Raw genomic sequence first — 22,542 nt, forward strand, 5'->3', positions numbered from 1 at the left:
GTGCTCTGCAATGATAACTTGATTTTTGCCTACATTCCACGCTGATAGCTGTTCAGGGGCAGTTTTTTAGTTTTCATCTCCATAAACATCTGGTGCATCTCTGATTTGTTGTTGGTCTACCATTACGCTTGTATTTCTTCTTCGCTGTGAATTACAATTTAGATCTTTTGTATGTTAAAAAAAAATATTGATACTGGGTGCCAGAGTATCGATAATGCCTCATGGTTGTAAATATTGTGAAAAATTGGCACATTGATTTATAGACCCACGCCTAATATACATACAAAAATACAGTACACTATACTTCAAAAGTTTGTAAAACTGTTTGTAAAAGTAAGTTTTTTTTTTCATACATTATTTTTATTTAATAAATTATCATAATTAAACACATTTCGCTTTGCTCTATTGGAAGAATGGTCAGCCTAATCCATTTTGTATATATGTATGTGTGTGTGTGTGCCAGACCTTCATATGCTGTGGTTTGGATATGTCTATGTATGTGCTTGTTCAGAGATGTGTTTTCTTATCATATTCCATTTTCTCTGCTGTGTAGAAAGTCATGTACTTGTAGAAACATGCCCATTCTTGTTCATTATACAAGTGCACTTTAATTTGCTCTCATGGGTTAGATATCGATTAAGTTTGTGTGTAATTGCAGGCCATTAGAGATAGTCAGCATCAGGTAGAACAGAACAAAACAGAACACTCTCAAGGCCAATGTCACAGCTGAAGCTTGTGATCCTCTGCCAAACGAAAGTGATGATGCAGGAGTTCTTCTGATTATCAGGTCATTGATGTGAAGTTTATTGCCAAAGGTGTTTTGATACTTAATAGTGTTGTTTTCTGCAGGATATGCATTATTGTGATACTGTGTTAACAATGAGGCAGTCGGAGCCTCAAATGTACCACCCACAGCCATTTAGCAGACTGTCTTTTTCATTGCAATATCGTGGGCAAAATCATCAGTCCTAGTCTAATTGGCTAGGTCAAAGTTATGTTAAACTTCAGTTATTAAAACTTAATAATGTTTCACTTGATTATACATTTAGTCAGGAACTAGAGTTTGAAAAAAGTCTAACTAGTAAAATGTTTAGACGCTATTTGAAAACTAGTACAAGTATATATATATATATATATATATATATATATATATATATATATATATATATATATATATATATATATATATTAGTGGTGGGCTGTTATCGGCGTTAACGTGCTGCGTTAACGTGAGACTCTTATCGGGCAATAAAAAAAATATCGCCCGAATCTATTCTCAAAGTTGGGTTGGGAGCTGGGTCTATTCTAAGCAAGCTATGATGACTTTCACCTTGATATTTTATATAACCGACTGGCTCAGGACAGTTGACGGGCCACTGCTGCGCATCGTCACGAAAGCTTATATTTTTCATGTGTTTTTAAGCCTTACCGCTTGTTGATTTAAATATTAAAGCATCCAAACACAAGACGCGGAAAGGCTAAACAGAGTAGCTGGTTACTCGCACGCTGTGTTCGGTGTGGAGAGAGAGAGAGAGAGAAAGACGCGTATCACGGACAGCGACACTGAACCGAGCTCTCTTCTGCGAAGTTCTCCTCGAAGTCCCTCCTGCACCTGAACGAACTACTACAAATTGCAGTTTGAACAAACAAAAAGATGTGAAAGAAACCAATTCAGTACTCGAGGTGTTCTGGTGTTCAGGGCTCACACAGAGAAAGGCGTCACATAGCACAAAACACTTGAACATCGAATTTTCTTATTTTTGCTCTTGTGCTGACAAATACATACAAAATGTGTAAAAATATCCACCTTGGAAATTATGCTAGAAAAAAACTGTCAGTTATTTCTTATGTGAAAGTAAACAGTTGAGGAAAAAAAATGGGATGCGTATTATATTGGATGCGTTTATCGTCTCTTAAAGTGACCGCGCCTAATTTAGCTACTGGCTGCTGTAATGTTAATCCAAGAAAATGAAGATGAAAATCACTCACTGCTCTTGATTGAAGGCATTTGTGAGTCCTTCCCCTGTCACCAGTGATTTCACTAATAGCTACTGCAATTTTGTGTCTGGTCCACACACTTCCCCAACTCCCTAGAGGGCCACCCCAGATCGGAGTTCCCTATCATGGCCAGGAGGACCGTCCCTCACTACTCAGTTTCCCTTCCCCAGGAGGGCCATTCCTGACTCCTCAAAGTTTAAGCTTATGGCCAGTAGGGCCCTCTCTGACTCCTCTGACTGCCCCTTTACTGCTAGGTGTGCATTTTCTGAACTCCTTGAGTTACTTACTGGTCAACTGCTCTGCCGTGGCCTTCAGATCCCCTGCTGTTTTCTGTTCCTCCCTGGAGGTCCACTGTTCATTCGGTGCAGCCTCATGTTCTCAAGCTCAGCCATGGTGGTCTTCTGTTCTGCTGTGGTCACCATCTAAGCCGGCCTTGCTGTGGTGGTCTCCTGATCCCCAGTGGTCTTCAAGTCCACCCTTGTGGTTAGCTTCACCGGCGCCAACCTGCTTACAATTTTTGTTAAAAATTCTCTCAATTATATTAATGAAAATGTCATGGTAATAACACTACAATGTATAAAGGAAGCAAATGTATGTAAATTGAGTTTTTGCTTCGTCAAAGCAGCTGCCATATATGTGATCTCATTGAATGTCTCTACAGAGTACTACAGAGTCAGTTATAAATTATCATTACTTACCTATAAGGGCCTAAATGGTTTAGCTCCAGCGTACCTAACTAGCCTTCTACCACGTTACAACCCATCACGCACCCTAAGGTCACAAAACGCTGGACTTTTGGTCGTTCCTAGGATAGCAAAGTCCACTAAAGGAGGTAGAGCTTTCTCACATTTGGCTCCCAAACTCTGGAATAGCCTTCCTGATAATGTTCGGGGTTCAGACACACTCTCTCTGTTTAAATCTAGATTAAAAACACATCTCTTTCGCCAAGCATTCGAATAATGTATCTTTTTAATTGTGAGTGTAGTTGCATCTGTTCAAAGGTGCATTTTTATTCATTAACTTGGGTTAAACTAATTTTACTTTGTTGGATCAGCAGCTATGCTAATGATGTCTGTATTTTGTTTCTATGTTTCGCCACGGGATTTACATCCCGTGGTAACTAGGATTTAAACAAGCTCCAGTCTGGATCCAGAACACCTGAGAAGAGATGATGCTGACCCTCAGAGGACCTCAGATGATGCTAACCCTGAATCAACAAACAGAACTAACAATTATTGCTAAATGTGTGACTGAATCATATAATAACTTAATTAATAATATTGATACTTCATCGTCTAGCTGACTACGTCTTGTATTATTATTATTATTTTTATTTTTTTCTAAAATCCTGTCAAATGTACACAAACTACTAGCTACTACTAAATATTGTAGAAACATAATTTTCTGTAAAGTTGCTTTGTAACGATTTATTTTGTAAAAAGCACTATACAAATAAACTTGAATTGAATTGAAAGTACTCAATATGAAGTGCAACTCTCGTTTTCTAGTTTTTTTCTAATGCAGATATGACATCAGAAGCATGTCTACTGGATTGTTACTGAAAGATTGACCTCATTATGTGAAAATGCAACCCCTCTCATGTAGAGGAACAGCAGACCCTCTACAGCCAGCCAACTCCCTGAAAGCATGCAATCCAGCTCCATTTTAGAGTATTCAGTTGGAACACTAGAACTAGCTAGTGTTGGCTTAGTGTGTGGTTTATATTACCCTACAGGAATAAAACGCTTCCCTCTGTTGATGTGAGTCCTGCCAATTACATGTCAACGGAATTAGCTTACGTAATTCCTTGAGGTAAGAGATTTAACCCTGCAGTTTCACATTGACCTTTCACCCACAGTTTCCTTGATCTTTCCTTGTTGTTTTTATATTCCCAATTTTTTTTTTCTTTTGTAAGCCAAATTTGCTGATGAGGTGTCCATCTGGAGCACTTAACCCCAGGGAGGGCTGTTCCTGGAATTGTTCTGGTATTTGGATGAAAACATCCTCTGGATTTCAAAATGATAACTAACATATTATAACTTGCACACTTTCAGTTGAGGAAGGACTTCTGCGTGTGTTTGATCATGAGAGCAGCATTGCTCACATTCCTTGCTCCTCTTATTCAGGTGTTGTCTTCTGTCTGCAGCTGATCTAAATATACCGGCACAGTGAAAGACACACCCAGTGGTGCCCAGTGTTGAGGACTTCTTTTCATTGCGGGGCTTGGGTTACATTCTTAAGTACTTAATGGGCAAAAGTGTGCTTAGACCAGTGGTTTTCAAACTGGGGGTCCCGGGGGCTGCAATGGGATGCTTGGGATATATTTTCACACCTTATATGCCTATAACCTAGCTAACCTTCCATATCACGGTGACCAACCAATCACTCTTCAGCAGCTGTGGAAAATAGGTCTGCCATTTCCTGAGCACCATTCTTGTGTTATTGTTTGGATTTTTACTACGAGCAGAACATTACTGCATTGTGTTGCTCTAACATGGGAATTAGTGCACGTATTAGTAGTATGTGTTCATTTGTGTGCATGTGTGCGTGTGTGCGTGTGTGTGTGTCTGTGTGAAAGAGAGCAAGAGAGAGGGCCTGTTTTCTGAGTGCTTAAGCTGTTAAGCTTATTATGTAACAGCAGAGTGAGGTCATTTAAGATGGGATCTCACAGAAACAGGTGGATTACTGTCGGGTGCTCAGGGAGAATCGGATGCGTACTACAGTATATATTACTGGGTTTATAGCAATTTTACTGCTCAGAAGTTGCTCTTTTAAAGCAAACCTATTCTTAAATGTTTCTCCTATATACATTTAAGATAAACAGAAAAAAATTAAGCAGTTGTTGACATACAGTAAGAGTATAAAGCAATAAAATGAATGTAGATAGCATAGTCCAGATTTGCTTTTGATTTTGAATTGACAGCGTTTCCTTCTGTACTGAAGAAAATATGTTACAGCTATTTATACTTGTATTTTGTATTTATTAAACTCGTTCAAAAGTTTCAGCTGTGGTTGCTAGAACTTTAATGTAAAAAAAAAAATTAAAGTAGCAACTTGATTTTAAATTTCCTGTAAAAAAAAAATGAAAATATAGAAAATGGCAACATGCAATAAATGTTAACAACCTAAAATGTAACTTACAGCTCTAAGATACATAAATTTTAAATATAAACAGAAAGAAATGGAAATGGAAAAACATAAAATGTGAATTCTGGGAATGTGGATTTACTGTTTTTCACTGTAAATGATAAAATAACAATGTCTTTTCCACTTCCAAAAAACTCCTGTGAATTATTTTACTGTAAAATTACATGAAATGTCCCATTAGATTTATTACAGTTTTTATGGTATAAAGCAAGGATACTTAATATTAACCAATTAACAGTTAAATCTTTTACAGTTTTAGCATTTTTAGAGTTTTTACTGTTAAAATTATATGATTACAGACAAATACAAGTACTGAAGAAAGAAGTGCACTTGTTTTTGTTCATTATTCAGAATGAGATATCTCAGCTTTTGACAGACAGAAAGAAAAGCCATGGGAGAGAAGGAAATTCCACAGTTATCATGTGCCTCAGAGGAGGAGAAAATGGATCAGCCCTGAGAATGATGAGTGTGTCTGTGTGTGAATTATGTTCCTGATGTAATTCTTGTTTTAGTGGAAAAAAGACTGTGAGAAAAGGAAAGAGAGAGTGCAGAGAGATGGAGGGAGTCACTGAGGTAGAGGGGAAAATTAAAGGAAGGTTGTGTTTCATGTCGTTTTGTTCTCCCCACTCATGCACCTGTCCGGTCTCCAGTCTCCATGTGCCTGCATGAAGTCATGGTGTGCTGATTAGAAACTCAACAATTACTCTGCTCACATAAACAACTGGACACACACCCAAACATATGTTTTAGGTAGTCATAATGGATTTTTATTGACAACTAGGGATGTAATATGCACATTTGTTCCTAAAACCACTTAAGTGCAAACCCTGCCCTGCCGCAGATTCTAAAGATTCAACTGTCTCTCTTTTTTTCTGCAGTTTGTGGATGTGACTTGGCTCAGGGAGGCTTTTTTGTGCGTCAGGGTGAGTATATCTGCACTCTGGATTATCAGCGTCTTTATGGCACCCGCTGCTTCAGTTGTGAAGAGTTCATTGAAGGGGAAGTTGTGTCCGCCCTGGGCAAGACGTACCATCAACGCTGCTTTGCCTGTGCCATCTGCAAGTAAGACACGTGCAAACACACTAACATTCATTCACTTTGGTACTTTTAAGTTTTTGCTTTACATTTTCAGCTGAACATTTTGATTTGGATAAGGTGCGCATAACATTTCTGACAGATAATAACATGATGTTTTTTTGTGTTTGTGTAACTGAATGTGGTATTTTGTCAGCAATGACATGTCTGTGGCCTTTTTGATTTCTGTCAGTTTAAGTGCTGGCGATGCAATGTTGACATATTGCTATGAAAACAGAAACTGAAAAAAACCCCATCCCAACCTCTGAAATAGAACTTTCACAAAGAACAGCCACTCTTTGTTACTTTTGCTATGTCCAAAAAGCTATGGCGTCACTAGCAATGCGCCAACAGACAATACAGAGCAGGTTACATTAGGTATGAAACAAAGTCTTATTTCTCGCCTCATTTCAAGCAGCACGTCAACTGATAATTTTTTCCTCTTTACTAGTTATAGCACAAAATAAACAATGAACATCAAATATGTCAGTACACACTGTTTTTCAAGTTCACGAACATTAAAGGTGCACTAAGCAATTTTTTTCCAAACGATGTTGATATATGAAAGCAGCAAAACAAACACGCCCATACCCCAGCAGGACCTTGCCCCTATTTTAATAACTCCGCCCATGCATATGTACACCACTCTGGCAGCGATGATGGCGGAATCTGCTATGCCTGCCGAACAGTGTTGTGGGTAACGCGTTACAAAGTAACGCGTTAGAGTACTCTAATTACTTTTTTCCTGAAATGTGTAACTTAACGCGTTAGTTTCGTGCGGAAGTAATCAGTAACTTCGTTATTTTTAAAAAAAAGTAATCCGTTATTTTAAGGAAAGGAAAATCCCGACTGCAGCCTGCTTTTTGTCAGACAGTAGGCCTAGGTCTACTGTGCCACCTGCGGATGTATCAGCGGAGCCGAAGCTCTGTGATCGTAAAGTCAATGGCTGTGATGCGTCTGTGCCCTGCGCCTGACCCTGTGTGTGTGTGTGTGGTTTTTTTTTTTTTTTTTCTAACTCCCGTCTAGATGGCAGAGAGGACAGCGTTTGGTTTATGGAAGTACGCACATTATTTTCAATTTGTCAACGAAAAAGAAAAGAACATAACGGTAAAATGCACACTCTGTGAGTGACACTTTAATAATAATTAGTTCGGCTATTAAGCGATTTGTCATTTGCCTGTGTGGCAGTGAAGGATTTAATTCGGTCGGTTTGTTATCATTTTTGTTTGACAGGCAGCTGTTAATTTCTGTTAGATCGTTGGCTGGCTGGTTGTTCATCATTTCTAAATGGATTTAAATCTGCAAGCCTGTTTAAGGTTGTGTTTACAAGTAAGCATACTTGTACTTTGATAACTGCATTATTTAAAGTCAAAGAAAAATCAGGAGTTATCTTGTGGTGCTCATACAGTAGCCTAGGCTACCCGGGCTGGGTAGGTGCGAATTTTGATTAATAATATGTTCTGTGATAATAAATAAATAAAACGCCATGTGGAATAGCCTATTGCTGACTGTCTTTCCTGTTATTGTTATCCTGCAGTGTTAATTTAGTCGGATGACTGACGTTATTCATTGTCGGGAGTCACGACTTCTAGGTGCATTTAAAGGGGCCGGGGGCTGTGTCTGTCATGTGTGAGCCGCTGCAAACGGCTTTTAATTTTTGGTAACGCATGAGTACTCTAACGCGTTACTTTTATGAATAGGTAACGCTGTATCATAACTGATTACTTTTAATTGATGGTAACGTTGTAACCTAACTAACTACTTTCCAAAGTAACTATACCCAACACTGCTGCCGAACGAGGGTATGATGTCATCAATAGGTAAAAAGCAATGTGTGTTACTATTGTAAATCAACATAAAAATCATCGTATTTCATGTTCAAGAAGCAACCTTGGCATCCGATTCCAGGCCTTTCTGCTCCTTGAGTTCTCTCCACCACTGGAAAGCTACTCAAATATTTATGTGGGTCCTTCCTCACTCCCCTTACTGCTGATTGGCAGTGAGTGTGTTTTGTGACTCGGTCCGATACTGTGGTCAAAAGCGTATTTCAATATTTTTAACAGCAAATTACTCATTCAGAAAACAAATGATATTTTTGAGGTCCAGACCGCAATGACCTCATCGCTGGCTATGGCCATGGGAGGCTTAAGCCATTGATAGGCGACTAATGCGGTTATTAATTTGATTATTACAGAGAGAGAAAGAGAGATTAAGTGCGTGTTAATTACCTCTATGTGTCTGTGTCTCTCAATAACATTTAGCAGCAGTATCTCTACTAATAGCAAAACTATAAGTTCATCTTCTTCAGTAATAGTGCTGTTATCACCTTGTTAGTAAAAAAATGTTCTGTAGCTTTAAGCTACTAAACTATTTTACTGATAAAATCATCAGAGCAGCATTGACAACACATTTATGTGTGCATGCATGTTTTTGTGTATGCGAGTGTTTGTCATTACTGTTCCTTGTGTTTGTTTGTATGAGAGAGAGCAGGAGAAAGAGAACATAATAAATTGTAATTTTGTGGCAAAAACATGGAAAGATTAGTAATTTTTATATTGTTGATTGTTAACTATTGTCGCTTGGTCAGTGTATCTGTGGGTCATTTGGTGGAGTGATATAGACGTGTAGCACGGTCAAAACCTGCCTGGAACTTTAGCCGTGCATTTCCTTGAAAATAATAGGACACCTTAGAAAGTTGGTCAGCCAATTATTCATAATTATTATTAAATATTTGTTTTATTTTATTATGAAATAATACATATTATTATTGCAATTAGTTTATCTTTATTATTACAAATACAAAGCTTTTAGATGACCAATCATGCGTCAAATGCATCTTTATCAAACTCAGCACTTCCTGACAAAATCCATTTGTATCTCATGGAGATTCAAAGTAAGTGAACTAATTGAGTTTCGGTGTATGCATTCATGCTAGCTAGTGTAGCTGCCATTTGTGGTGTTTTGTTTTGAAATGTTCTTCCACTGACTGTGTGAGTGAATTTCATGGCAAGGCAATCTTGTTACTTAGGGAGGGTAAGGAAAGGGGACCTTAGCTTTCAGTAAGAATGTTAAGTGTATGCTCTGCTTCCGGGCCACTTATTTCCAGAGAGGTGTAGGGTGTCCCTCAGTCTCTGAATGGATGTTGTGTATGTGCATGTGACATGTTGCTCAGAATGAGTCCCTCCTACATTTCCATAGCGATGCCTATGTTTCTGTGGACACAGTGTACCCGGTTGATATCTTGGGTGCGACTGGATCTTAAATCACCTCGTAAATACCTAATTTGTAGTTACTCTGGATGACTCTATTCCATCACATAGTGTTTCTTTGCCAATTAGAAATTAGCATTACTGCAATTATTATAACTATAATGGCAGGCTAGTAGGTGTGAACAGAGGTATACAGAACAGCTCTTGTTTTAAAATGATGGCATTTTTACAAACTTTACTGGGCTAACAACCAAAGCAACAGAGTATTTATTGTTATACCAGGAAAAACAGACAACCAGCATCGATCCAGAGTTTTGGATTAGGGCATAAGATTAAAATTCAGTATCAGGCAATAGTGTGTTAATAGGACTTAGACATTCACCCTTACATTGGGTGATGAGAGCATGAGAGCATGAGAGCTGAGTATCAACATACCGTGAGATCATCAGCTCTCGTACTGAACTATCAGCCAAAGAGATGATTGGACATGTGCCATCAAGCCTGTCTTAAGATGGCCTGCTTCTACTAAGAGGTCTTATAGATTGTGCTGTAGCACCAGTAAATTATTTAAGTTAATAATATGGGGTGGTGTTGGCGCAGTGGATAAGTCACATGCCTTTGGTGTGAGAGAGTGAGGGTTTGAATCCACTGTGAGACACCAATGTGTCCCTGAGCAAGACACTTAACCTTTAGTTGCTCCAGAGGCGTGCAACCTCTGACATATATAGCAATTGTAAGTCGCTTTGGATAAAAGTGTCAGCTAAATTAATAAATGTAAATGTAATATATGATTCATTAACATGAAACTTCTGTGGAATGTAAAAGGTATTTTTACAGTGTATTTTCAGTGAAATTTACTAATATCAAGACTATAAATGCTGCATGCTGCTTTATTTGAAAAGCAATAAAAAAATGTTAGTTAATTTGATCTTTGGAATTATATTTTTTTATTTAATATGATTAGTTTAAGTTACACAATAAACTACACAATAGTTTCTAGTTATTTTTTGATAGGACCTTTTTTTGTCAAATCAAATGAATTAAGTTACAGTACTCAAAAATATATATATTTTTACTTTAATTGTTTTAAGGCAATAAGTTTTATACTGAATGGGCTGTCAAGCTCTAATGACAAAACAAAGCATCAAAAAAGTAGTTCAAAGGTTTGCAATTATGTATGTGACAACTTGAATCTTTTGAATGGCTTTTCTGTTTGAAGGACAGACTGAAATGTTCGTAATTATTCACTAAAAACATGTGCGTCATAACTGGTTGTGATGTGGTAGGTTGAAAATGCAAATATCCAAATTAGTATTTTTTTTTTTTTTTTGTCATTTTTTGGAGTCTGTATCTATGTTGAAAGAGGAGGGGGCTCAGTAGATTTTCCATTGCAGGTTTTTATACAGCACAGCATCCATCATCATTGCTTTTAAATTTATGCAAAATGTCTCCCTTAGTAAATAGAAAGCTTCCTTTTTTTAGTACATGTAAATAAAATTTGGGGTGAACCAGGCCTTTGAGAAACTAGTTTAAAGTTCATCCTAATGTGAAAGTGACTTTATAATTTAAGTGAATGATGAGGTTACCGTGTGTGTGTGTATATTTCTGGCAGGCAGCCATTTCCAGCTGGGGGCCGCGTGACGTTTAATGGAAAGGAGTGTGTTTGTGAGAAATGCATTCAGCCAGTAAACAGCATGGCACCCCCACAGGCTGTGCACAGTAAGTACTCTGTGTTTCTGCATTGCAGTCTGTTCCATTCTATGTTAGCATCTTTCTCTCTCACACACACACACATTCACTCACTCATTTATTCACTTCCTAAATGTCTGCAATGACAGCTCTCCCTGCCATTTCATTAGTAATACACTACACTTTGTTTTGCTCTCTCTGCAGATTGCTGTGGCTGTGGAAAGGAGTTTAAAAATGAGCAGTCTCTGGTGGCATTGGAGAAACACTGGCATCTTGGCTGCTTCAAGTGCAAAGTGTGCAATAAAGTGCTAAATGCCGAATATATCAGCATGTTAGTCCCGCTCTTACTCTTCTCTGCATGTGAATGTGTAGATGGGTGCTTGTGTGTACTTTATCAATCATAGTAATGTGATATGGTAATCTGCGAGTCTGCTGAACCCTGTAGAATGACTCAACGTTTTTTGATGTGCTCTAATATAAAAGAACGGGATTCTCAAGACCAGTGAGCATACAGAGATCTGTCACCATCCTTGAGTTCAAGTGAAATACATCATGTGTGTTGATGTTTTGCAGGGATGGAATTCCCTACTGTGAGGCAGACTACCATGCCATGTTCGGCATCCAGTGTGAAACCTGCAGGAAATACATCACTGGAAAAGTACTTGAGGTTTGAAGAAATCTTTTCTATTTGTTTGGTATCCTATAAAGGGTTAGTTCACCCAAAAATGAAAATTAGCCTGTGTTTCACTCACCATCGATGCATCCTAGGCGTATATGTACAGTCATGGCCAAAAGTATTGGCCCCCTTGGTAAATATGAACAAAGAAGGCTGTGAAAATGTTTCTGCATTGTTAATCCTTTTGATCTTTTTTTTTAATATTTTTATCACACAAATCTAACCTTCATTGGATACTAAGAATTTAAAATAGGGGGAAATATCATTATGAAATAAATGTTTTTCTCTAAAACACATTGGCCACAATTAAAGGGTTAGTTCACACAATAATCAAAATTATGTCATTAATAACTCACCCTCATGTCGTTCAAACCCGTGAGACCTCCGTTCATTATTGGGTGAACTAACCCTTTAATGGCACCGTTTTATTCAGTGCTTTTTTAAACCTCCATTTGCCAGTTTAACAGCTCTTGAGTTTTCTCCTATAATGCCTGATGAGGTTAGAGAACACCTCACGAGATCAGAGACCATTCCTTCATACAGAATATCTTCAGATCTTTCAGATTCACAGCTTCTCCTCTTCAGTTCACTCCTCTCATTTTCTGTAGGGTTCAGGTCAGAGGACTGGAATGGCTATAGCAGAAGCTTGGTTTTATGCCCAGTGACCCATTTTTGTTGTTTTTGAGGTTTGTGTTTGGATTACTGAATGGTTGGATGATCCAAACATGGTCCATTATAAGATTTCTAACAGAGTCAGTCTTTTTTTTAATGTGTGGGTATTTGATAGAATAAAAGATACCATGTATCTATAATAGCTTACGACATTAAAAATACAGCAGTATACTTCATTGTACACAAAGGTTACTTTTTTTTACTGGTGGTCACCAAACTCATCTTGAGTGTTTGCTGCAAAAAATATATATTTTTTGTTTCATCTGACCATAGAAGCCAGTCCTATTTGAAGTTCATGTCGTGTCTGATAACTGAATATGCTTTTTTGGATGGGCTAGGAGAATTTTTCTTGAAACCCTCCCAATGATGTAGGTGCTGTTTGACAAGTTTTTAAGGTTTTCTGATCCCGAGACTCAACTATTTTCTGCAATTCTTCAGCTGTGATCCTTTGAGTCTCCTCAAACTCTCCTTCTCACCGTGCATTAGGACGATATAGACATGACCTCTTCCAGGCAGATTCATAACATTTTATGTTGATTGGGACCTCTTAATTATTGCCCTGATGGTGGAAACGGAAATATTCACTGATTTACCTCATTTCTTAAAGCCACTTCCTAGGGTGACAATATTTTTTATTATATTATATAATATATTTATATATTTATGAAATTACCCATCTAAAGCCTAATTACATTATAGAACAATATACAATATATCTCCTCATATTCCATCTCCCTCTCACTTTTTCTGTTTTGTTCACTCTCTTTTGTTCTTACATGCAAACTCTACCTTATTTTTCTTCAAACAGCTATTTTGTTACACCCTTACAAGTAACCTATTGATGTAGTTGTTCTTTGTATCTGCTAAGTTTCCCACTGGGTGGTCTCATATGAATAAGATAGGTTAGGTGTGTATTTCATATCTGTCACATATACATAAATAACTACATAAATAACTTTGTGTAGTTTGAAGCTCCATAAATAAATGTATCTGTGTGTGTCAGGAGTGGGACACTTTCTAATAGTGACTATCCATTGGCACTGCCACTTGCTCTCAGTAACCCAAAATTATTTCAAGTCACAGTGTGACATCATGGTTTAGGATGGTAGTTTTAACTGCACAATTTCCATGCCAAATGCTTTGAACAGATGTAAATTAAAAGAAGTTATGCAAAACAATATATTGGCATATTGTTTTGCCCTTGGCAACATTTTTTTACATGAACTGAAGACTAGTTGATACAGGTATTCTTATGTTAGCCAGAATGATTAGCCCATCTTTCAGGAGTGATGCCAGTTTACAAGCCTAAACAGCATCAGGGAATTGAGGTAATTAAAGGTAAAGGTTTTTATCGTGTATTTGAGGGGATTTTTGTAAATTTGTTGTTGTACAGTTTGTAACAGAAAGAGAATAAAGCCTTGTCTACTCTGAAGCATTGATTGGGAGCTTTTCAGCACAGTACCATTAACCTACTGCATCCCTGTGTTTAATAAAGTGTGTACAGGCATTGTGGACCCACCTATACTAACACGCTCTTCTAATAACAAAGAAAAAGCATTGTGCCAGACTTTAGACCAGGTTTGAGTTGGTCTATGGCGCAGTCTATTTTCAGCTCCTTAAAATAGCAATGCACCTGAACGCACCTCTTTTTTTAGACTACCACGCCCATGGGCGCACAAATGAGCGCAAATGCATTGGCTTATTAAACGACGTTGCGCTGGACAGGAAAATGCAAACGGCGCCGGACTAAAACTAGCAAACACATTTACGCTGCGCCTTGCGTCGCATTGCGCCGGGTGTAAGATAGGGCCCATGAAGTCATTGAGAGTTTTCTGCTGTGAAATTGAATGACTGATGTATGCTCTGCTCTGTGTATATTACAGGCTGGAGAAAAACACTATCATCCCACATGTGCCAGATGTGTACGTTGTGACAAGATGTTTGGGGAGGGGGAGGAGATGTACCTTCAAGGTAATTTAAATATAATCAAATTTAGATTTGATTCAGTTAAATTTGATGATGTTTAATTAAAACATATCTTTCAATATCATGAAGATTGTATCTATTGTTTCTTTGAAGATTGCTTCTTCATTTGTGAATTATTTTAATGTGACAATTAATGTGTCAACCTTTTGTGGATTATATTATTAAAAAAGAATAATAATATCCAATCAGTAAAAAGACAAAATAATTGCTGGCTATGGTAAGCAACAGTGAGAACATTTTCCTCATTCTGCAAAGTTCTTTAAATTCAGACCCTGAAACCAGACAGAGAAGCACAGACAAAGCTGAGGCCTACTGACAAGGATTTTGTAATCATTTGTGTATGTATTGGTATACGTGGAGTTTTATGCTTAAGAAAACACATCTGTTCTCACAAAACCAAGAATGAAAAGATTGTTTTGTATTTTAAACAGCAATAGACAAGTTACATGAAGCTAAAAGCTCAGACCAGTCACTAAAACCTGAAAACATTCTATAGATTAGATAGTCTTAAATTCTAAAGAACAAAATACATATTTGACATAAGATAAATGTGATTTTATTTATTTGTGTGTCTTACCTCAAACATTGCAATACTTCAGTATCTTGTTTAGCTCTACCACAGAAACGTACTGCTCTGTAGTTTGTCGAAGGAGATTTATTACCTCATATTCTTTTAGAAAGCAGAATAATAGGCTAGTGACAAATGGTCAAAAAGTGCTTTAGTTTTCGAGATACCCCTACCGGAGGTAGAACTAAACCCAACAATGTTTTTCCTCATCTCTAAGGTCTCCCATATATGAAATGGATTCTTGGCTAAAAATATTTTACTGCTAAGATTGTTAAATTAACAGATATTGTTATACACCACAAAACCAATAAAGGACTAAAATATAGCCTGTCCGTATGGGAGTTAAGGCATATAAACTAATGCAGATCAATCACACAAGCTCTGAGAGCTTTGAAACTTGACATGTCAGGAAGTTGATTTAACTACTAGAAAAGACTGGATGTGAATATCTTGATGTATGGAATAAATAGACACATGTAAACACATATCTAAAATAAGCGGACATGCACAAATTTAATATCTATGCAGAATGTTTTCATTTACTTTGTGCTTGCTTTGCCTGGCATTATCATAGAAACACATATGATGGCTTGTTGGAAAGGTGGGGTTGTGCTGAATCCAGCAATACCAAATATGATATATATATAATAAAAGAGAAGTGTTCTGTCACTCAATGTATGAGGTGTCCAAAATGAAAGAACACTGGACAAAATAGCCTCAAGTCCAAATCACATTATCAGTGGTGAGAAGAATGTTGACAAATTCATTGTTACTGCAAAGTAACTTACATTAGGTAAGTGCTGATCTATATTTATGATACATTTAATAATGATACATTTCATAAGGCACAGTATACTATACAATTCATATGAACCACAGATCCAATTGAATCAGGTTAACATTGGAATGGAACACCTTTATTAAAATATCGTCACTGACGGGCAGAATCCTCGCATGTCCAAATTTTGTCTATTTCATATTTTCAATTCAATGAAAAATTAATTCAATGATATTGGTCAAACCCCACGTGGTAAACAATCTAAAGTGTTGAAAATAGATTGAGAGCAAATCTCTTAACTTCATTGGGCACTTCAACTGTCTGAGAATCCTCGTAACTCCACCTCTTGTTCACTCCGCGGCAGGAGGTTCCACGCCATTTTGTGTCCTCAGGATTTAAAGTCACAACGATTGAGAAATCCTCGTCGAGCAACACATAAAGCAAGCCTTAACTCTGATTTTACCTGTTTTAAACTATGATATCAGTTATTGATGTATTTTAAATGTCTACTTATTACTAGGCAAGGCAAGGCAAGTTTATTTATATAGCACATTTCATACACAATGGTAATTCAAAGTGCTTTACATAAAATAAAGTAAAATAATCATGAAGAAAAATTATAAAAATAAAGACAAGCAATTTTAAAACTTTTTTAAAATTATGAAAAAAACTACTTAACTAAAATGAATTTAAAAACAGTTAGAAAATGATTTTACATAAAAACAGTGAAAATATAGTGCAATCAGTTCGGACATAGCACAGTGCTCATTCAATAAATGCACAGCTAAACAGATGGGTTTTGAGTCTAGATTTCAATGTGACTAGTGTTTTAGCACATCTGATCTCTTCTGGAAGCTGATTCCAGCTGCAGGCAGCATAATAACTAAAGGAGGACTCCCCTTGTTTTGTGTGAACCCTTGGTATTTCTAACTGACTCGATCCTAGTTATCTGAGTACTCTTTTAGGTTTATATTCAGTGAACATATCTGCAATATATTTCGGTCCTAGGTCATTTAGTGACTTATATACGAGTAAAAGTACTTTAAAATCAATCCTAAATGTAACTGGAAGCCAGTGTAAGGACCTGAGGACTGGTGTGATACGCTCAGATTTTCTGGTTCTAGTCAGAATCCTGGCAGCAGCGTTCTGGATGAGCTGCAGCTGTCTAATGGTCTTTTTGGGAAGGCCGGTGAGGAGGCCATTACAATAGTCCACCCTGCTGGTGATAAAGGCATGAACAAGTTTCTCCATGTCTTGGCTGGAAACAAAACCTCTAAATGTTTTTGAGATGATAGTATGCTGATTTAGTTACTGCTTTGACATGACTACTGAAACTCAGACCAGTCTCCAGAATCACACCAAGATTCCTGACTTGATTTTCAGTTGTTTGACCCCTAGAGTCAAGGTATGCGTTCACCTTGAACACTTCATGTTTGTTTCCAAATGCAATGACTTCAGTTTTTTCCTTGTTTAGCTGAAGAAAGCTCTGGCACATCCAACTATTAATTTTATCAATGCATTGGCAGAGGGAGTCAATAGGCGGATCTTTTGTGACGTCATTGTTTATGTTTGTCGCGTTGCATCATGGGAATCGTGTGGCAGGAAACACCGCTACCTGTAATTTGATTGTTTTTCACGTTTGGAGGAGGATTTAGAGAAGAGGATGGTTCACTCTTGCTGTGTGGTCGATTGTACGGTTAGTTGGGGGCCTGATAAAAAGTTTTTTCGAATTCCCTTCGAAAAGGATAGCGAAAAATGAAAGAAATGGTTGCGAGCAATTAGGCGATTAAACCTGGACGTTCCGAAGAAAGCCTGCAGCTTCTGATCGAGTTTGTGAGGCACATTTTGTTCATGGTAAGTCTTAGTGACTATGTATTTATTGAAGATTGAATAAAAATAAATAAAACTGAGTCAAATCAACCGAGTCATATGTTTTCGCTTTCTGATTCAGGTGTCCCAAACCGCAATCCACAGCACCAAGACTATGTTCCTCACATCATTCTGCTTTCTGTTTGGCAGAAAAGATTGGCACAACTTTTCGAGAAACAAAATAATCATAGACCTTCAGACTTTTGAAAGCCTTTAATCTTTCATGAGTGAAGGGTCCAGGGGTTTCTATTAAATAAGAATAAATGTCTCCCCAACAGATTGGTGGCCAAGATACGGACGAGTCGGACCAACGTTTTTTGTCATCCCAGATCTCATATGGGCTTTGAATAGCTTCGATTTTGTCACCAATACAAATTTTTAGCTTCTCTCCAAACCTCCTCCTGTCTTCAGATGTTAAAGTGCTTATATATTAAGGATTTTGCCCGCTAAAGGCCCGTTCACACCAAGCACGATAACTATAAAGATAACGATAAAGATATAGTTCTAAAAATCGTTCTCAATATTAAAGAATAGCAGAGTCTACACCATAACTATAACGATAAAGGCACAGAGAAACGATATCGTTGGAATCACTTTCAGAACGATTTTTTCCGCCCTGATTAAGGATAAAACATTGCCAACCAATCAGAATCAATCCTGCTGTAATGAGCTCGAGAATTTAAAGCAGCAGATGTGCCGCGTCCGCTTAAAATACACAGACAATATCGTTCGCTGGTGTGGACGCTAATATCGTTATCTGTATAGTTATCGTGTTTTTTATAGTTATCGAGTTTTCCAGTCTCTGTAGAAGTATGTTATGATCGATAGTACTAGGGTTATTATTACTAGGCTTATTATACATGTGCATTGAAGTTTTAAAATGTATCTAATTTCTAATTCTACTTGTATTGAATTAAATGTTTTGGATACCAGCATTAAATTATTGTTTTAATTATTATTTTACTGACTCAAAGTTGGCACTGTGCATGTAAAATGCCCCAAGTAGGCTAACAGGTTTTATTTATGGGAGAAAAAAGGTCTGTCTACTGGCGCCAAGTAAGCCTATCTTTGCATAACTCTGTTTTTTTGTTTTTTTTCATTTCTTACAATAACGAATGAAAATCGTTAGGTTAGATACATTTGAGTAGGCTTGTTTTGTTAAAAATCCATAGCTGTAATGCTTCGGTAATGCTCCACACAGCTGTAATGCTCCACACAGCTCACGCTGAAAAGCGACGCAGTGCCTTACTCGGAGACTGGCCCCATTCTCTCTTGCACGGCTGCTTCGCTAGCATCATCGGATGCCTATCAGAATCCGGGAGTTAAGACCGCAGTTTGAGCCAGTGGCTTGAATTGATATGGCTCAGGCCCTGGCCCTTTGTCCTCAGATACCATCCTCCACTTCAGGTGAAGGTGGGGGAGAAAAGTCCTCTACTTCAAATGAACGCTCTGTTGCAAAACTACTTGCGTCACTAGAGTCACTCTCCATTTTAGCGACTCTAACAGCAGTCAATTAATGTCAATTAATCTGTCACTGAGGGTCTCAGGTTCACGCCCCACCGGCTCAGCCCTGCCCTTGGTTTGTCCCCTCTATCTCAGCTGTGCTCTGCCCACTTTTCAGCATTTTTCAAATATTGCCAGTAGGTGGAGTCAGGCTCTGACCAGGGGTTTAGTTACCCCTTAAAGCCTTATCTCTTGTCAAAAGGCTCGACACGACCGCAGACTTTGATGAATTCTGCTGGCAGCAGCGACGTCTGTGTCTGTATCATTCTTATCAATGAGTGCATAAGCTCGTATCTCCCCGCTCCCAAGTCATAAAAATCTCGTATTTCAGATTAAACATGATTTTGTCCCACCCTCTTTGTTTTTTGATGATGGAAGCATAAAGAAGACAACAGCAGCTGCCCAAGTGTAAAAGAACCATCAGCATATATCATTGATGGCATGGATCTTCTTCAAATGCTCAATGATTCAGCCTTTCAAATGTTCAATGACCTGGGTGAGTGTGTCTGGAAAAAGATCGCAACTTTAATGGGAAAGGAAGGTAACAGCTGTGTCGTTATAGTTTTTGATAGATATGACCACCAACACTCAATCAAAGATCTTGAAAGACAAAGAAGAGGCACCAAGATGGGCATCCTAGCACCAACCTGGATGAGCTGAGGTGTCAGCAGCAAATCTACCCCCAACAGAAGATGGCTTCCAGCAACATGTGCTGAGAGCCATGTACCAAACAGTAGTGTGGCGTCACAGCCACCTGGCCAAAACTCTTCTCTGGAACCCAGTTGGTAGAGGATGGAGGCTCAGAGAAGGTGGCTGCATTTAATCTGTGATGTTCCAGAAGGCACCAGCACCTAAAGGAGTTAGAGACCTCACCCACCTCTACTGTAAAGACGGAAACTGTGCCGATGTCACCAAATGCCAGTGTCTTTCTGTGGGCTTGACCTGCACAGGGTTTTGCTCTTGCCCTGACTGTCCAAATATGACCCACTCTGTCACTGGTGACAATGTGGATGAGTGGTGTGTTGCAGTTGTAACATCATGGGGGGTTGACCCCAAAATGTTTCAAGAGGGTCTGGCTGCAGGCTTGTACTTGCACTCTCAGACTTGCACACTCAGACATTTGCACTTCCGCTAGTGACATCACTTGCAGTCTTTATTTTTTATTTTCTTTATTTTTTTTATTACTTTTCGTTTGAATTTCCCAACATTTTATAAAGCCAGGTGGTAAAGACAAGAAAAAAGAAACTAAATTACAATGTCACTTGCAATTGCTACTTGAACTCTCCGCTACCTGTGACGTCTCTAGCTAAGCGTAGAAACAAAACACTTAACATGGCTTAATATATTAAGATGCTATTAAAATATCAAATTAAATGTACAGTTCATTAATATAAGGAATATGTATATAGTATTTTCCTCACATACCGCAAAATGTGGCATAATGGACATAGATGAGAAAGGCCAAACTCATGCTTCTCTACTTTATTAAAATACACAACTAATATGTATAGGCAAGCAGGTGAGCCCAGAATAAACGCAACACGCAAAGTTTCACATTAAGCATTTTTCCATATAGAATAAACTGTCTCCAACTTGTTTATATCACTGTCTTTGTCCATTAACCTGCATTATGTGTTTTATTTATAATGATTTTCTATAGGGGGAAAACGTTTAATGTACAATTTAACGCACTGCGTTCTGTACTCGTCTGCTTGCCTGTACGGAGTTGATCCTTTTAAAATCACTTAATGCATAATGCCCTTTCATATTTGCTGGTCTGTATATACTTAGAGTCAACAACAAGACATATAGCCTTGTGTTCATAGCCATCTGCGTGCCTTGCAGTACATTGAATAATAACTATATATCGAATTTGGTCTTTTAATTGAACTTAATGTGTCTGAATACATTATGCCACATTAAGTGTTCGTTTTTTTCTACAGGAGGAAAACACTTAACGAAAGACTTTGTGCATTGCGTTCATATTCTGCTGTTCTGTGGCCAAGGTCACATGTCACTGTCTTTTTCTTGCAGGACCCTGTACGTTATAGTACTAAATTAGTTTTAATCGTTTAATCACCACCACAGCGTCTTGTCTCCAGTGGCAACATGCTAGATTTGTGTTGATTGCAAGTGAAGTCACAGGTAGCGGAGAGTGCAAGTTGTGCAAGTGCAGTTATTTTTTCTTGTCTTCGCCACATGGCAACTGTTATAAAATGTTGGGAAATTCAAACAAAAAGTTATCAATAAATAGAACAAAATAAAAAATAAAGACTGCAAGTGACGTCGCTAGCAGAAGCAGTGTCTGAGGGTGCAAGTGCAAGTCTGCAGCCAGACCCTTCTCCAATGGTTACCAAAAGCAGTTGATGTTCCAAATGGTTGCTGCTAGAAAATAAACTAAACAGCCTGAGAAGACAGGGCTCATTTCCCCGAAGAGTGTTTGTTTCTTTAGTTAGATTGCCATTTGTTTTATTTAAGACAGTAATTTAAGTTGTATTGTGTGAAGTTAAGTTATAGTTTTATTAAAAAGTTAATTAAGTTAAAACTCCTGGTCTCCTGTTTGTGCTATGGTAAGGTGTTATCTTTCGATTTCAATCTTTGTTTCCATATAGTACAAGGTGCCATATTAAATATTTTTTGATGTCTCTTATATTTGAATTTGTCAACATTCTTCTCACCACTGATAATGAATGGGTTTGGACTCAATTATGTCAGTGTTCCATTTTCATTCATTTTGGACACCTCATACATTGAGTGACAGAACACTTCTCTTTTATTATATATATATCATATTTGGTATTGCTGGATTCAGCACAACCCCACCTTTCCAACAAGCCATCGTATGTGTTTCTATGATAATGCCAGGCAAAGCAAGCACAAAGTAAACGAAAACATTCTGCATAGATATTAAATTTGTGCATGTCCGCTTATTTTAGATATATGTTTACATGTCTCTATTTATTCCATACATCAAGATATTCACATCCAGTCTTTTCTAGTAGTTAAATCAACTTCCTGACTACAAACATGTCAAGTTTCAAAGCTCTCAGAGCTTGTGTGATTGATCTGCATTAGTTTATATGCCTTAACTCCCATACGGACAGGCTATATTTTAGTCCTTTATTGATTTTGGGGTGTATAACAATATCTGTTAATTTAACAATCTTAGCAGTAAAATATTTTTAGCCAAGAATCCATTTCATATATGGGAGACCTTAGAGATGAGGAAAAACATTGTTGGGTTTAGTTCTACCTCCGGTAGGGGTATCTCGAAAATTCAGGGGCATTGTCACTAGCCTATAAGTTAGAAGCCTTTTTTCAATCTGGCTAAAATAAAATGAAAGACTGCTGACTCATTCAAAGGGGGAATGAT

General features: G+C 37.8%; 1 protein-coding gene across 5 annotated transcripts in view; it reads left to right on the forward strand.

The window, feature by feature from the left end:
- LOC113056100 (actin-binding LIM protein 2-like) overlaps nt 1–22,542 on the forward strand; it is a 72,426-nt gene that overhangs the window by 20,680 nt on the left and 29,204 nt on the right. For all 5 annotated transcript variants that reach the window (XM_026222592.1, XM_026222591.1, XM_026222593.1 and 2 more), the window contains exons 3-7: nt 6,024–6,207; nt 11,041–11,147; nt 11,322–11,448; nt 11,691–11,784; nt 14,349–14,436. In XM_026222592.1, the coding sequence (XP_026078377.1) occupies nt 6,024–6,207; nt 11,041–11,147; nt 11,322–11,448; nt 11,691–11,784; nt 14,349–14,436 (600 nt within the window). The remainder of the gene's footprint in view (nt 1–6,023; nt 6,208–11,040; nt 11,148–11,321; nt 11,449–11,690; nt 11,785–14,348; nt 14,437–22,542) is intronic.

Source organism: Carassius auratus, chromosome 37 (genome assembly GCF_003368295.1).
Source record: "Carassius auratus strain Wakin chromosome 37, ASM336829v1, whole genome shotgun sequence".
In the NCBI taxonomy this organism is placed as follows: domain Eukaryota; kingdom Metazoa; phylum Chordata; class Actinopteri; order Cypriniformes; family Cyprinidae; genus Carassius; species Carassius auratus.